This window comes from Coregonus lavaretus (assembly GCF_964263955.1).
Source record: "Coregonus lavaretus genome assembly, chromosome: 31".
Lineage (NCBI taxonomy): Eukaryota > Metazoa > Chordata > Actinopteri > Salmoniformes > Salmonidae > Coregonus > Coregonus lavaretus.
Window position 1 is genome coordinate 24,694,568 of NC_140018.1, and position 17,532 is coordinate 24,712,099.

The window sequence follows — 17,532 nt, forward strand, 5'->3', positions numbered from 1 at the left end:
GGCCCAAGCAAGTCTCTTCTTCTTATTGGTGTCATTTAGTAGTGGTTTCTTTGCAGCAATTCGACCATGAAGGCCTGATTTATGCAACAGTTGATGTTGAGATGTGTCTGTTACTTGAACTCTGTGAAGCATTTATTTGGGCTGCAATCTGAGGTGCAGTTAATGCTAATTAACTTCTCCTCTGCAGCAGAGGTAACTCTGGGGCTTCCTTTCCTGTGGCGGTCCTCATGAGAGCCAGTTTCATCATAGTGATTGATGGTTTTTGCGACTGCACTTTAAGAAACTTTCAAAGTTCTTGAAATGTTGAGGATTGACTGACCTTCATGTCTTAAAGTAATGATGGACTGTCGTTTCTCTTTGCTTATTTGAGCTGTTCTTGCCATAATATGGACTTGGTCTTTTACCAAATAGGGCTATCTTCCATATACCACCACTACATTTTACATTTACATTTACGTCATTTAGCAGACGCTCTTATCCAGAGCGACTTATAGTTAGTGCATACATTATTCTTTTTTTTTTTTTTTTTTTCATACTGGCCCCCCATGGGAATCGAACCCACAACCCTGGCGTTGCAAACGCCATGCTCTACCAACAGAGCTACCTCCCTGCTGGCCATTCCCTCCCCTACCCTGGACGACGCTGGGCCAATTGTGCGCCGCCCCATTGGTCTCCCGGTTGCGGCCGGCTACAGCAGAGCCTGGATTCGAACCAGGATCTCTAGTGGCACAGCTAGCACTGCGATGCAGTGCCTTAGACCACTGCGCCACTCGGGACACTACCATGTCACAACACAACTGATTGGCTCAAACGCATTAAGAAGGAAAGAAATTCCACAAATTCACTTTTAACAAGGCACACCTGTTGATTGAAATGCATTCCAGGTGACTACCTCATGAAGCTGGTTGAGAGAATGCCAAGAGTGTGCAAAGTTGTAATCAAGGCAAAGGCTGGCAACTTTGAAGAATCTCACATTTGTTTAATCCTTTTTTGGTTACTACATGATTCCAGATGTGTTATTTCATAGTTTTGATGTCTTCACCATTATTCTACAATGTAGAAAATAGTACAAATAAATAAAAAAACTGGAATGAGTAGGTGTGTCCAAACTTTTGAATGGTACTGTACATCAAACAAGATCTGTGCATTGAGTCTACAGTATATTCCATCACTCGTTCAGCAAGTCTCTCTTGCAGTACAGTAGAATAGATACATAACATAATTCCAAACCCCAGTGAGAAATATGCTTAGAGCCTGTCAGATATTATGTAGAAAATGATTGGAGTTATTGCAAGTTCAATAACGCTTAGTCTTCTAAACACAGTAGCTGTTTCACTATCATGGTGTCAAGAGAATGTTGGGTGCCAGGATCAATATGACAATGATTGAATAAAGTTCTCCCTGAAATATCGAGGGGACTAGACGGGTGTCGGTGTCAGCAAAACCTTTGAGCTGCATGAGCGAGGGTGTTTTACAGGGCTTCTTCATTACTACACAGGCTGCATGGAGCCCAATAATAATACAATGGTTTGATACTTCTTTCTGATATTTAGGCGCCAACTTTAAGTGTTACCGACATCACTTTTGCATAGACTAGAAACAAGTTTCTGTGAGGATAAATGAGAGTCAGTCGCTGCACCTTTTTATTTCAAAGGCTAAAATAAGCTTGGAGCGAGACCAAATCCATTGAAAGTTTTATGTCAAAGTCCAAAGTTATGTCCAAAGTGTGTTCTGTACTGTTATATAAAGTAAAACCTGGACCTGAGAGTGGTTCAGAGCACTAGCTTCTGTAGTGGAGTCATTTGGGAAGTTGTGGGTCGTGCTTTGTTAGTATGACTGATAGCTGTGAGCCAAAGTCTGCAGCCATTCAATCTGCAGACCTGGCTACAGTGTCCAGTATCTACTGGAAATTATGCAAATCATGGAGTTAGAAACAATAGCACAGCATTACACATACCGTTATTCCCATAATAACTGTGCAATGCTGCCATAATGTATTTTTATTGTAAGCTTCCGGCTGCTATTGTCTTTGCGTAGCTTTTTACTAGCTTAGTGGAAAGCATTGGGCTGAATCTAGAATCAATTTGCTAAATTACCTCCGATACTCCATTCAAGCGGAGTACCCTCTGTAAGCGGCTTTGTGTTGCACTGGAAGTCTTAGCGACGGACATCATAATTGGGCTGAGAAACATTCCGAGGCACAGTTGCATCCCAGACACACTTTTCCTATCTCAGACGTTCAACATGGATGGAAGACTGTTTAATTGTGTCTGGCAGCACGAGGAAACAATGTCAATTTTCCCCTGCACCTCTTTAATGGATAATGAATGGCTTTGTTTCCTCACATGAGAATCTCAGGAAAAGAAATGACTGGTTCATTATCTTTCCCCCAAACTGAATGAGTGGCTCTTTGATCTGTTAACTGCACAGACAACCATCCTCTCTCTTCTCCTCCTCTCCTATTCTCTCCTTCCCCCTCTGCCAGACAAGAACACAATTGATCCACAACTTTTGGTTGTCCCTCTTCTTTCATTGAAGTACAGTCATTTGACAGGGTACAAAGTACCCAAGTAATAATTTCTTATCTCATATGTATTAATGAAAATAACCCGGGAGGTTAATCTAATTCAGTAATATCTATAAAATGGGCCACTGTGAAAGAGCCTCCTTGTGTGAACCACAATGATGACAACTCCTTTTTTCTTCTTGCCCGGGTCTCATAAAGAGATAATTATAAGGATTACAGAGGAAGCATTTCCCTGTCATGCACGCATTGCACCCACCAACGTATTTTTTAGACAGCTTCCTCGGCTCCGACAGAAGACGTTCCCTAAGTCTAACTGTTTTTCTGCTGCTCTCTTTTTTAGCATCAGAGCAACAGAGCAGCACCTTCTGTTAATGAGGTTTCTCTCAAAGCAGAGAACTGATGTAGGGGCCTCATCCGTTCATTTACAACCAGCCTAGACATTAGTATGACTGTACGCATCATTACGCCATGAGGAAGCCTCCGTCTCAAAGTAATTAAACAGAGCTGCGTCGTACAGAGAAGCCTGCAGTGAATGGGACTGAGGAAGGATTGGAATCAGTGGAGGATCTTTGTATGTTACTACTCTACTCTACTCTCCTCTCCTCTAGTTCTCCCTGTCTTTGTTGTCTGAGTGAAGCTCTGACGGACTTTATTTTGCTGTCAACATCAGACAGGCAGCCAAGTAGCTACGGTAGATAACTAAGATGTTAATTGGCGCAGTGACCCTTTACCAAAGTAGTGTAATAAAGACAGCCCAAGCAGTTTGCAGTGAGGTCACCGTGACGCTGTCAACATGAGACTGTTGGGGTAGATGGCACTTAGCTGAGGGACCATATGGTATTTTCAGCACTAGGGTTGTGAGATTCGGTGAAACTGTGATGTCTCACGGTTCTTTCGCTACATCCCATCTGCAATTACACTCTGTTCCCACCCCCATAGGATGTCATTATCTATGGAGAATGGGTTAATGTTCTGAGGTAATCGTGGAAAAAGAACCGAGAATCATTTCAGTTAAGACACTCTTGATTGGGTTCCTTGTGGGATATTTCAGCTCGGTAGCACGGTGGTGCACCATGCTGTGGTAGGTAAGGTTGCTCTGGGAGTGTAATCACACAGCACTGAGTGGGAGATGAACCACTGATTATGGTTAACACTATGGGTGATTAATGTCCTCCGTCTCACCTTCAGCACCGTACCATGGCGAGGTCCTGCCGTGTTGCTATGCACCATCGTCTGCTGCATGAACCTATTAGTGTAATGCAGCCCTGGATGAGAAGAGCCACAGCGCACTCTCCCATGGTGGAAAACAAAACTCACACCTACTGTTACTGTACAGAAGCCATCCCAGTTCACCATAAAAATGTACAGTAAAGTAATACTGTATGCTGACATATACAGTGTAGGTCTCTGACCATCCAATCTCTTTTTCACTGGTTTTGCTACTGTGCTGATTTTATGTCTATAAGAATGGCTGCTTGTCAGTTATTATCTGCAGTCAACCTCTGGGAGATGACGAGTGCAGCCAGGAAGACGTTGATATGCTGCCAGGCAGATTTCTCTGTTCTTCCACACTGGGAGAGAGCAGAGGAGAGGAGCACAGTGGTGTCAGGGCCAGGCAGTGCACAGAGCCACAGATCAGAGATCCAGCACACACCACAGGGGTCCAGGGGAGAACCTGGGGGACAAGGGGGAAAGGAGGGATAGAGAGAGGCGGCCATTTCACATGGCTGGATAAGCGGCTAAATGAGCTGTGTCCAGTACACAGTAGCATGGCTGATGCCTCAGAGCCCCGGAGCCAGTTTCTCTAAGAACAGCCAGCCAGTCGACCGGAGGAGAGCCATGAATCAGAAGAGCTTCCACGTTCACTCTAACAAAATTGTTAGATGAGGAATGATGAAGGTATGACTAACTGGTCTATTCAAAGCATGTGCACTGACTGCGTTTGGACAAGGACATGGTTTAATGCGAGAGTAATTGAAGTAACCCTGATATGAACTGTCAGTGCCAGTGCTACTGTATTGCTGCGACTAAAAGTTGCACATTTATATGCAGTAAAGTCACAGCTCTATGGAGTTGTAGAAAGGAGCAAACTTTTCCATTGACGGGTGCCTCCGATGACAGGTGCTATAGGGCTGCAGTATATGTAGCAGGCTGAACTCCTGGCTAGTACCACTTACTGTCAAACCTTAGCTTTCAATTGTGTCCAGGCCCCCATATCCAGAAAGACATTTCATACTCACACATAGACACACACACTGGGAGGAATAATGCTTTCTTACTGGAGACAGCTGTTGGAATCCACAGCCCCTTCCACTCCTCTGTCACATCCTCCAACCTGTACAGACACACAACAGGCGTCCTGAGCCCACGGCCAGAAGACACTTTAATAAATGAGACTATTAACACCGCTATGGTGATGTGCTTATGAGAATATTTTAAATGACACTTGTAATGAATCACACCTTGTTTAATTACATAGTGCCCTCTGACGGTACTATTGCTGTTTTTTTGGTGAGGGATTCCAAGTGGGTCTTTGAATGTGAGTGTAATTGTTTAGAGAAGAGCTTAGGCCTGGGTCCATTAGCTACAAGATTAAAGGGACGCACAGCGTACCCGTACACTTCATATTTTCACCCATCACTCAGGCACGGTGAAAACCCCTTAGTATTTGCCTGGTTAATGGTCAAGCTCTTCATGATATTATTTACCGTTCTCTGAATTTAGCCTGTTGATTAAGTGGGAGAATTAGCATAACCCCCAAGTGTTTAAACAATGCCATCTCTGCTTTGCTGCTGTGATCTATAATGGGAGTAGTCGAAATACCTTGTGTGTTTTATTCTCCATATGATCCCACCAATTCCATTTCCATTTATTTTCCTGTTGTTTGGCATTTCTGTCATGATGGAATGAGAATTGCTCTCTCTCCCTGTCTCGCTGTCTTCAGACATTCATTTCTATTCTGCACCTGAACCTCTGCCTCTCTCACTGCCTTCAATGTTCATTTCAATGGCTATTGTTCAAAGAAGATAACAGAATGGAAAGATGTGTATCTTTAGAGAAATCACTATTGAAGACCCGGCGAATGGGCTCTCTGGGAAATATAAAGCAAACACTAAGCCAATTTGGTCAGAAGTAATTTTAAGAGGATTGGAGGAGGTATCAGTTATGGCGGAGGAATCCGCTCCTCTGATGCACCGGCGAAGGAAAAACACTTTGCTTTTCCTCTTCCTAGTCTTTGTCTGAATCTCGAAGTATACGAATTAAACAAAACGCAAAGGCCACATTGATAGATAAATCCAATTAATTTAGCCAGGATAGGTGCTTCGCTCCAATTTCCGCTTCTTTCGACAATCAGTTTTTCTTCGCCAAAGACTACAACTCTTTCACGCCTGTGCATGTATATAAAGCCATTTTTTAAGCTGTCAGTTCTGTGAATAGTGAATGTCTTAGGATCAGTTTTGACAGTGGCCAAATCAATTGGCCTCATTACGTCTGTCCCTAAAGACACACACAGAGACCATGGCCGCACGGAATTGGAAAATGTATGCACTCACTAACTGTAAGTCTGCTAAATGACTAAAATGTTTTAAAAAATGCGATCTTAGACTAATTGTTGTATTGAAACAGAGTCAAGCTTAGCAAATCATTCAGGAGACACCTGTCAGTCTGTTGTTATCCCAGAGGCTTCAGTATCAACCTCAGGCCCCTTTCCCCATGTCTCTCTCTCTCTCTTTTCTTATTCGTAGTCTGTTTCTCTGTGTCTCTTCGTTCTCCTCTATCTGTGAGAAGGGCTTGTTGTTGTGGCTGAATGAATAACGGTGTGGGCCTGTGCTGAGTGACAGGGGAGCTGATATTGTCAGGATCTCTGAAGTGTCGGAGCATCTCATCTGAAAAGCCAGAGAGAGCGAGATTGGCGATGAGGGAGGGCGAAAGCGGGCGCCTATATTTCAAATGTCAGAAACGACACGGGACGCCGCTTGATGAGACCCTGTGAGCTGCGAATGCAGTGTTTCATTCAGCTGCTTTAATTACGAGAGCCTTTTGCTCCCAACGCCGACGACGCCCATATCACAGAGCTGGAGATGATCAGTCTGCCTCCACACCGCTGAGGTGATTATTAGCAGTGAACAAAGGGGCGAGATAGCACTGCACTGATGCTGCTGGGGCTGGGCTGTCATTTTAATAAATGGTGGCCTCAATCCCACAGACAAAATAACATTTTCTGAAACGCAGAGGTCTATGCTTGAATAGAAACACTAGGCTTAAAGACCTCAACTGCCATACAATTTTCAATCTCAAAGTTTTGTTCTTGGGAAAGCATTGTAGTGACACACTGACACTGTGTTAGTAGCAGTGTACAGCCTCGGTCGCGACACAACATTGTCAGAGTAATAAGAAATAGCTGTCTATCATTGTGACATGTAGGATACACTGTAGTGACGTTCAGCTCAGCCGCGTATGTTTTGACAAGGGGCAGATTATTTGTAAGCTCTCCACTGTCACAATAGGTATATATTGTGTTTGGCTAAAAAGCAAACAGCCTCAGTGTATGAAAAATGTCTATGACAGTGTGTTGACACATGTTCTTAATGTGTTGAATTATGTTGAGATATTCGGCTTAGTCTTAAGTAGGCATTTGACCTTGCCTCTGTCACACACTTCCTATGTTATCCCTCCAGTCCCTAGCTCTCTTCACTCTCCTCCTTCTCCTCCCTCTCTCCTCTCCTCCCACTGTGTTGATCTTTAAATCCCGTTGTCTATCACAGCATTTGTCAGGATAGCACCTTTCACTTCACCCCGTTATGCCTCGTCAGGGAAAGAAAATATATCTGACGTGTTATAAAATAGCCATTACTCACTCCTTGAGGGCTTTGGGAGGTCAAAAAACCAATTATCAGGAAGTCACGCAGGCCGTACACTTATGACCTCCCAATTTTTCACCATGACCCTCATATTTAGGAGGAAAGATGGGACATCTATAAATACAATCTATCAAACTTCACATGGATGCATCACACTTTACAATTAGAAATATACTGATAGTCAGGCGTATATTGAGCATCCCAGACTACCTTGCAAATTATTTGTTTGCATTCCCCTCCTTGCATAGAGGTCAAAACTAGCATCAGCTTTACCATCTTCTTGGCAGACTGATATTAGCTGGCTTGCCATTAATTTGGAGACTTGATGCTTTGAATACAAAACAAGCATCTACTCAAGGCTCTCAGGGCTCAGTACATTACAGAGGCTAGGACCAGGCTTGGTATTCAAACAGTATTTTGGCCAAGATCAATGGGGAGATGTCTGAATGCATTATAGTAAACAAAGAGCAATTATGCTCCTAGCTCAGAGAGTTGGCTTTTACAGCAAGCAATCAATCCCTGGACAATGGATATGGGAGTTAAGGCCACATAATGAATGATTATCAAGTGAAGGAAAGTATCTCTGCAAAGCCAATAAGGTTAGCCAATAAGACCAGAACCAATTAAGCAGAGTTGTCTATGTTGAGATGCTTTGCCAGAGGTAAAGCACATTAGCTAACCCACCTTGGGTCACTTCCATCAATTTAATACTGTAGTCGTGTGTGGGTATGTGTGGAAGCAGCATCAATATAGATAGAAGGATATGGAATGTACCTTTAATGGTCTACCTTAGACCCATACCTGTAACCCTGACCGGTGGCAATGAGAACAAATAGTCCTTTCCTGTGTGGGTAGTGTTACCAAGCAGTGCAAACCCAATAAAGGTCATTCCACCCTAACCTTCTGTCAGTCAACATACATGCAACAACCATGTCACGTAACCAGCCTATTGAACAGAGTTGAAGGGTTCCCGTTTCAATCTTGACTCTTTGTCAACAGGAGTGCACAGCAAACAGAAATATGCGATAATGGAAGCGATTCCTCAATTCAATCCTATCTGGCCATCATGGCATGTTAGCCTGGCTGGTGGGATTTTAAATGTGTCTCCCTCTGAGGTATAAAGGAAATGGGAAACTTTAAAAGGGGAATAATGGTCAAACACTTCACAAGCATCTCTGTGTGTTTGAGGAGAGAAGCGAGTGGGAGGGAACCACCACCCATGTGTTTATTGTGCTGTAACACTACCAAAAAGTGACTCATTCTCCTCTATGGTTAAGTGTCTTCTCAATTGTGAAAGTGGAAAATTGGGTCTGATGTGTGTCGTTGGAGAATCACAGTATTCTCACAGGAAAAGAGGACTTCTGTCTCATTTCTGATCGTTTGGTAACACTGGGACAATGCAACAGCTATCCTGGAGTAAAAGAGCTCTCTCAATACAATGCATTGATTTATCTCTTTGGATTCCCTAGAAATAGCAGGGTAGCCATACAGGGCATATAATATTGTTAAAGATCATCATCAATAATTTATTTAGGGAATGACTTAAAAAATATGACCTATGTGTTTAAACCACCTACTCTTTCAACATTCAGTGATTTTGCTAAATATGCATATTTCATAAGTACATTACCAGGTTTGCTCAAGAGTTTCAGACTAATGTTGAATAATCCTTCATGTATTTTTAACCTAGCGACTTAATATTGATTGCCTGTTGCGTAGACATCTTACTTTCATTTGAATTATGTGCTGTTTTCCAAAGCTTCACATTTGGCTTGTAATTTGTCTGGGGTACAGGGCAAGATCCATTTCCCCCCACATAGAGCTATTTGTATTTACCATCAGGCTTCTTTGAGAATAAACATTTGAATATTTTAGGGCTTCTGGAACATACTCAATGTGACAGAATGATCTGGTTTGGTGGAATCTCTCCTTACTTTGTGTAAGATATCTTCTTACTTGAAATATTTATTGTTTCAATTTCTCAAAACTCTTTCAGGCAAGTTTATTTTGTATTAATCCTGTCATCCTCTTTCTAGCAAACTGCGGCCAATGATTTAAGAAGTAAACTTGTTTGAGGGCATTTATGATTCAGCAAGAAGATTTGTCGAATTTATTGGACAGGTTTGACATTTTTAGCATCCTCATTTGAATTTTGACTTTTTCAATTACAAGCATGTGATTATTGAACCACTCGTTTTGATTACAAAATGTATTTCTAATCACACAAATGAGGAAAGGAGTATGTCTGTGTCCCAAATGGCACCCTATTCCTTACAGTCCACTACTTTTGATCAGGGGCTGGTCAAAAGTAGTGCACTATATATGGAATAGGGTGCCATTGGGACTTACACTCAATCCTCCTCCATTATGTACAATGTTTTACGCTACAGCCTACAGTATACCAATCTTTCATTTGACCACTTTGCCTCCTCTCCTTTTATACAATGATGCCCACCAGCTGAAGACTCAATAGAGAAGTCAATGAGCTTGGCCCTTGGCCATGATTAAGGAAGTAAATGGTTAATTTAGCTACCTAACAAGACCAATGTCAATGTGGAACTCACACAGCACAAGCTCAGGAGGTCTTTGCTGTGGAGCCACTCCTTCTCCTGTAGGGAGTAATTCAGATGAAGAGCTCGGTAGGTCGCCCAAGGAGGGTTAGAATGAAGAGAACTGAATTGCTTTCTGCTCTAAGGTTGGCAGATTATTGAAGACACAGAGGTTTATTTCGATTAGACCCCAAGAATGGTCTCAGCTGAAAGTATGAAAGTTCTATCTACATTACATGGAACTTAATGAATAAAAAATGAACTGTCAAACAATGATACACTGATGTATTAATATATAAAAAGTTACACCAGGAGACATGCACTTGGGAGTTACTCTTATACAGTGGTGTAAAGTGCTTAAGTAAAAATACTTTAAAGTACTAGATAAGTAGTTTTTAGGGGGTATCTGTACTTTACTTTACTATTTCTATTTTTGACAACTTTTACTTTTACTTCACTACATTCCTGAAGAAAATATTGTACTTTATACTCCATACATATTCCCTGACACCCAAAGTGCTCATTACATTTTGAATGCTCAGCAGGACAGAACAATTGTCAAATTCACACACTTATCAAGAGAACATCCCTGGTCGTCCCTATTGCCTCTGATCTGACAGACTCACTAAACACAAATGCTTAGTTTGTAAAGATGACTGAGTGTTGGAGTGTGCCCCTGGCTATCCTTAAATTTAAAAAACAAGAAAATGGTGCCGTAGGTTTGCATAATATAAGGAATTTGAAATGATTTATACTTTTATTTTTGAAATGTAAGTATATTTTAGCAATTAAACCAATTACTTATAGACTTTTACTCAAGTAGTATTTTACTGGGTGACTTTCACTTTTCCTTGAGTAACTTTCTATTAAGGTATCTTTACTTTTACTTTCCACCACTGCTCTTATATTAGAATAACACAGTAGCTTTTAAAAACATTGGCTAATAATACTACATTACTGGGTTCTTACTGCATACTTTGCAGATGAAAGTGTCTTTGATGGTTGTGAATGTGTGAGGGGTGATGCTTTGCCATCATTGAATTATCATGAATCCTGAATACATTTGCTCAGGCCCATTTTCCAAATGTTCTCCAGTCTTTTTTCTTCTCAGTATGGGGTTAAATACTAGGGAAACATTTCAGCAACGCTTTCACTTGTCCTCAACCTGGCTGCGCAGTATTACCCACAGTGTTTGCAGTACCTCATTTAGAGTGATGCATCAGCTTGCCATCCACAGCATCTACCCCCAACCGCTCTGATATGTGGCCAACAGAAAGCTCAATTTTATAGGAACTGCTGAAATGCCGCTTGGCTTTATTGTGATGAGTAATAAAACACACATTGGACCTTTAGCATACTCTGTAAATGTCAAAAAATATATACAATCAGCATTTCCCTGAGCCAGGTCTGGTTTTACAAGAGTCTGTATGCCAGCAGTTGTCCTATTTAAAAGGTTTAATGGAGTCAATGTACTTAGATGTTTACCCTTGATGTGTTGTAGCATGCTTCCATTTCCTGGGGATGCAACCCCAGTAAAAAGCTAAGGTTCCACTGAAATTCTGTTTGCTGGTGAAAGCTGTGAGATGTAGCTGCAAATAACCAGTTGTTGGCATGTTAAGCAGCTCTGCCCAGTCTATAAATGCTAAGGAGCAAAGTCACCCGCAGCAAGCCAAGGAACACAGGAGGATGGAGTCAAGGACATGTGAATTACCTTTTGCACAAAGTGAGCCGCTCACAGTTTGAAATCGGAGTCTACACTGAGACAGAAATAGGTTGACTGATGCCACATCAGCACCTGGAAATGGATTAAACTACAGGGTTGTGCCCACTTTTTATGAGGAAATAGTTTAGCTTGGAAATGTCCTCCACATCAATAATTGTATGAAGGACCTTTGAAGTTGTGTTTTCCCTGCCGATCCCTAACATGCTTGGGTGAATTAAAATAGCTGATTATAATACTGTAGATAGTTAAATGTGAGGTGTTGGAAGGGAGATGCAGGGGGAGGTGAAAACCCTAGATCCAGGATCTCAACACATGCAGTAGCATGCTCACATCTGTAGACTTTGTATAGCAGTGGAGGCTGCTGAGGGGAGGATGGCTCATAATAATGTCTGGAATGGAGTGTAATGGCTGGAATAGAGTGAATGGAATGGTATCAACTACATGAATGTGTTTGATACCATTCCATTCACACCATTCCAGACAGTATTATGAGCCATCCTCCTATCAGCAGCCCCCACTGTTGTATAGATTATCTAGTTTCCAAAATGCAATAGCCGCAGTATGAATTTGATGTCTAACAACCAATATGAAACCCATTTCTGAAAAAAGTCTAATGCTGGAGAATGTTTCTAGTCAGTTGCTCCCTGGCTGAATTGGTGCATTCAGAATGAATGGGACCGTTTTGAAACCACTCTCCTGCTACAGTACATTGCATTGTCATGCCTGTTGAATTTCATAAGTGCTGCACATAGATTGAAAGTGGAGAGTCCTCTGTCTCAGCCTCAATACTCCTTGACCTTTGAGCAGTGATTTCCATGTGATCCATGCATACAACAGTACCCCTCCAACTATAATAAGGCCAGCATGCGATCAGTATCGCACCCGTGCAAAACATGCCACTAACTCATTGTTGTGGCTATCAGCTGCACAACAGAGGAGACTATTCATTTATAAGGCTCCTGATTCAATCAGCCTTTGAACAGTAATGCAATCAGTCATATTCAAAGTCAACTGGACAAAGCTGCCTTTTGAAAGTGATGGTTATGAAGCTGTATAGTAGAGATGTGTGTCTCAGACTCCCACCCAGACAATATAGAATGGCAGTGTTTCTTTGTTTATTCTGAGGAGACGCGGCTTTATAATACTTGCGTTGAGATCAATCATGCTCCCAGACTTATTCTCAATTATTAATGGTTTCCTCAGTAACTCTGCATGTATTATTCAGATGTATAGAATCTAATTTTAACCAACCATCAGGAGTCATCATCACAGTGGTATTTCCTACGGAGTAAAACAGTTTGTGTAAAAATGAGCCTTTATCATAAGAATACCCTTCTCTATTTACAGGAGACAAGTTAGGTTTACGCCCTGTGACACGGTTCAAAACGAGATGCCATTGGGTAATCAGAGGAGCTTTGTGTGTGTGTGTGTGTGTGTGTTGTGTTTATGTCTGATAATCACGCCCATGCGACAAACAGAAAACAGCTCCTTTGTCTCACCTTCTCAGTGCTCCTAATGGGTAAAGTGTGCAGTGTATTGTGTGAGTGGTGGGACCTGGATCGTGTGTGGCATGTGTCCTTCACATCAGGGCGCAGTATTATGCAAATGGAACAGTCTGGAGATGTATTGCATCTGTGTGAGTGTTGGCCTGTGCTCCCAGCCTGCTACAGAGAGGGGGAGGAAGGAGCGCCACATTATTTAGAGTAAATGAGGGTGAGACCTTGAGATATTCCTGGAATTTTAAGTCTGGGGTTGCTCTGATTTACAACTGTGTCTGTTTATCTGGCAGGGCGGGGTAGAAATTAAATAGAAAATAGCTTAATGTGTCTTTATGCATTTAGTTAAATGAACTGATTAAACGATAAACACAGATGATAAAAAATCCATGTTGGCCACTATGATGAATCTGAACGCACACACAGCTGGTTGCATGCCAGCATGGCCCTTAGACTCCAAACAGCGCCTGAATATGAGGACGGCACACCCATTATCCACGTGGGTATCTATAGTACTGTCTTGTGCCTGGCCTCCTGTCTAACTGAATCCTCTGTGACATTGAGAATGTCCATTCCTCTCCACTAACACACTGACCTCAGTCTGACCCCCAGCATCCGTATCGCGCAATCCAATCAGAGACCTCCAATCCCTGGTCTATGAAATTACAGGCCTAAGGAGGAGCGGGGAAAGAGAGTAATATTGTTGTCTTGTTCTGAGTTGTATTAGTGCGTAGAGCAGGGATATCTAGTGTGCTACTTTGGATAAGCCTTCAATTAGATTTCCTATGTTCCTATGTTCGCCTGGCTTTCTATTGTTAAACTTAATCCACTTAATCATTATATTAGGTGACACATTTTAAATACAGTCTTATTAAGAACCGCCAAGCCCACATTATTAGCCCCCGCCTCCGGAGGGAGCCATCTATTTGTCACTATTTGTGAAATGTCTCTTAAACCGTGTTTTTCCAGTGACAAAGCAGGGTTTCTTTTTTCTCTCTTTTTCCGTTGTCGTCTCTCTTCCTCCTCTCTATATGACCCATTTCCTAGAGCAGAGTGATGCATTAGATGCTTTACTAACACCTGTTTCCTCAACACAGAATGTTTTCCACTTGGAGATGCTCTTTTGATCTCTATCTTGTTCCAATTTTGTATCACTGGTGGCTCATATTTTCCCTCCAATACTCTTTTGTAACTCTCTGTTGCTCTTGAGGGCATGGACACAAAAATATATGTTTCCTCCACTGATTGTGCTATTCTAATTAGTCTCTTTCTCACTGTAAAATGTCACAACTCAAAACTGCAGACAAATTAACTTTCCCCATTTCTCTTTTACAGCTTGTTGGGTTCATCTATGCCTGTTATGTGGTGAAGCTCATCTCAGAAGAGGAGGACAGCTGTGAGTATTGCCATTCAGCGACTATTGTAGATCTAGGAGAAATATAGCTCAGTGCTATCTCACCTCATGTACCTCAGTTGCCCCGTTCACGTCATGTCGGAAACTCAGGACCTCAGAGTTAAAATGAACGTAAATTATTTGCGTATTGGTTGATTCTGATAATTTCCAAGTGGGAAACTATTGTATCATCTTTCTACAACGAGTAAGCAAGTCGGAAATGTCAGAGTTTCCGACATGACGTGAACGTGGCAAGTGAAACGCACACCTTTTATTCATAAGCTTTACCTGACCAATCACATAACTCCAATTACTGATGTTTTGTTACTATAGGACTAATGAGCCATATTCCTGGACTCGCTCCATAATATAATAACTCATTATTTTACATCCAGGTAAATATATACAGTATGTCTGGCTCAAGGCTGACATCTCTGTATTCCTGCTTTTACAGAGTAATTTATTTACTCTTCTGGTCGGATCTTTAGATTTAGCCAAGTTTAATACTCCAGCAAACATTTGGATTTAAAAGTCCAATTGCCTTACTCCGAGATGCATTAATTATTCTCTTTGGCCACTGCCTCATTTTTACAAGATTAGAAAGCAAAACATATATTGGGACAGGAATTACTTTTTGTGTTATCGTCATTTATAATTAATATTGATTGTCCCAAGACATGTGCAACTTCTCCTTGTTACCGGTCTTGCTTTGGAAACATAGTATGTGTTGGAAAGAATGCATTTGCAAACTACCCCGGCATGCTAGATCAATACCATTTAGTTTTTAGCAATCTCTCTCGCATTCTCTCCATTTGTGACATTCGTCACCAAGCAACAGACATAAAGAGAAAGAAGGAACGAGAGGGGATAGAGAGCGAGAAAGAGAGAGCGGGGGTCACAAGAGGCGATTGTACGTGATTGCACACTGTACATGCCTTCTCGATTGTGTCAGACATGTTTTCACTATGTTACCTCCAGTTTCATAATTACAGTTATTAGAATTGAATTTGGTGTTGGATGCAGCAAGCCTTTATTAGCAAGCCTTTATTACAGTTTATTTCGATTGCTAACAAGCATAGTTCAATACTGCGGATACATGGGCAAACTCTAAATACAGTTATCACAACAACACTCTATGTGGCAACCTGTGGATCATTTGTCATTGCTTTGACACAAAATGCATTCAATGACAACATCTTTCAAATTACATAAATACTTGTCTCACAAAAACACATTTACCAACAAAACTCTATGTATCTACAGACCATTTTGCAAATGTTAAGATACTAGGGGTGTAACGATCCATCTACTACATCGATGTATCGATTTATATTTCTATGATCCAACTACATCGATCTGTGCTCGGCGAGTTGGCCTTTTGGACAACATATATCAATCTAACATCGTTTTAAAATGTAATAAATCGATTGTATCGATACTAGGAAATAACCCATTGGATTTAAGCACGTCAGACTTTATATGGATGTTTTTTCTTAGCACTTTTAATGATAAAGGCTTTAAACATTACTCGATTCAGTCTGCCTATCCGTGACGTCATCGCCCCGCGCCAGCAGCAGCGCAAAGGCGCAAAGACAACAAAACATAGCATGGCGGACGACAGAGGAGAAGCCGACGAGCGAGAAATTATCAAGCCACCATTGCGGTCCTTACAAGAAACAGGAATCTAGGAAACTTCACCTGCACTGTCCAGTATCCAGGTATTTATTTCAGTCACACTGGTTGAATTTTTGGCTAAAAGGTTACTGAATCGATTTCAAGTCACTGAATCGTTTCGGATCGTATCGTTCTAAATGAACCAATATCGTCCTTGAATCGTATCGACAACCACGAATCGTGATACAAATCGAATCGTTGTTAAAACGAATCGTTACACCCCTATAAGATACCCTTATCAAAACTGTTAAACTCAAGTTCAAAAGCTACTGACAATTGAATTAGATTGCAATTTTTTACATTGCTACAGTAAAAGCAAAATAGAAATTCTACAATAAAAATAATAATAATAATAACTTAATTATTCACAGCTGATTTTCATTCTACATTACGTAACTGAAGACCTACCCAGGTGTTTTCCCTTTTTATGTCATTACCATCTCTACAAAAGGGGACATCTTTGGAATATATTTTACATAAACATGAACCCAGCCAGAGATCGTGTAGTGGCTTACAAACATGGAAGAGTTGCTGGGAGAGGCAGAGGATTATGTATCCGTGGTGGGAGACGACTGAGGGGAAGACCCAGAGTTGTAGTGTCAGATGAGACTAGGGCTACAATCATTGATGATGTTGTCAATCATGGTCTATCAATGAGAGATGCTGGTCTCAGAGTGCAGCTAAATTTGCAATGCTCAACTGTGTCATCTATTATAAGAACCTTCCAGCAAACTAACAGGTAAGATATTCATTCTGCATGGGCATCTAACTGTACTGAATATTACTGTAGAGTAGTAAATGGAGAAAAAGCTCTCCGAACCACTTGTGTGTAATTTTATTTCTGTTTTCTGTCATTGTTGACATGGTCAGTAGCAACAATGCCATAAAACTCAGACAAATTCAAGAGAGAGTGTTGGCAGACAATAATACATTTCAAAATGTTGAAAGTGTAAGCACAATAACCATTGCTAGAGTCTTGACAAAGCATAATATCAGCATGAAGCAGGTGTACACTGTTCCCTTTGAGAGGAACTCTGATCGTGTCAAGGAACTCCGGTACCAATATGTCCAGGTAAGATGTCTATATCCTGTAATACAGTACTGTTTTTACTGTAAACAAAACCCACCAGAGCACTGTACACTCAGCAGTGATTTCAGTTACAGTATACTGTAATGTAAACTACTGTTAGAGAATAACTGTTATGTTGCCCTGTGGATTTACTATATTTTAGAGTGTCATGGAGCTTGAAGCCAGGCCAAGACATGTTCGTCTTTGTGGATGAGGCTGGTTTTAACATGGCCAAAACA

The 17,532-nt window shown here is 41.4% G+C and overlaps 1 protein-coding gene across 3 annotated transcripts in view; it reads left to right on the plus strand.

Annotated features, from left to right (window-relative positions):
* Positions 1-17,532, plus strand: part of LOC311106918 (sodium/potassium-transporting ATPase subunit beta-1-interacting protein 2) — a gene marked incomplete at both ends in the record, with an annotated part of 156,770 nt that overhangs the window by 125,010 nt on the left and 14,228 nt on the right. For all 3 annotated transcript variants that reach the window (XM_084149308.1, XM_084149309.1, XM_084149310.1), the window contains one exon: positions 14,493-14,553. In XM_084149308.1, the coding sequence (XP_084005434.1) occupies positions 14,493-14,553 (61 nt within the window). The remainder of the gene's footprint in view (positions 1-14,492; positions 14,554-17,532) is intronic.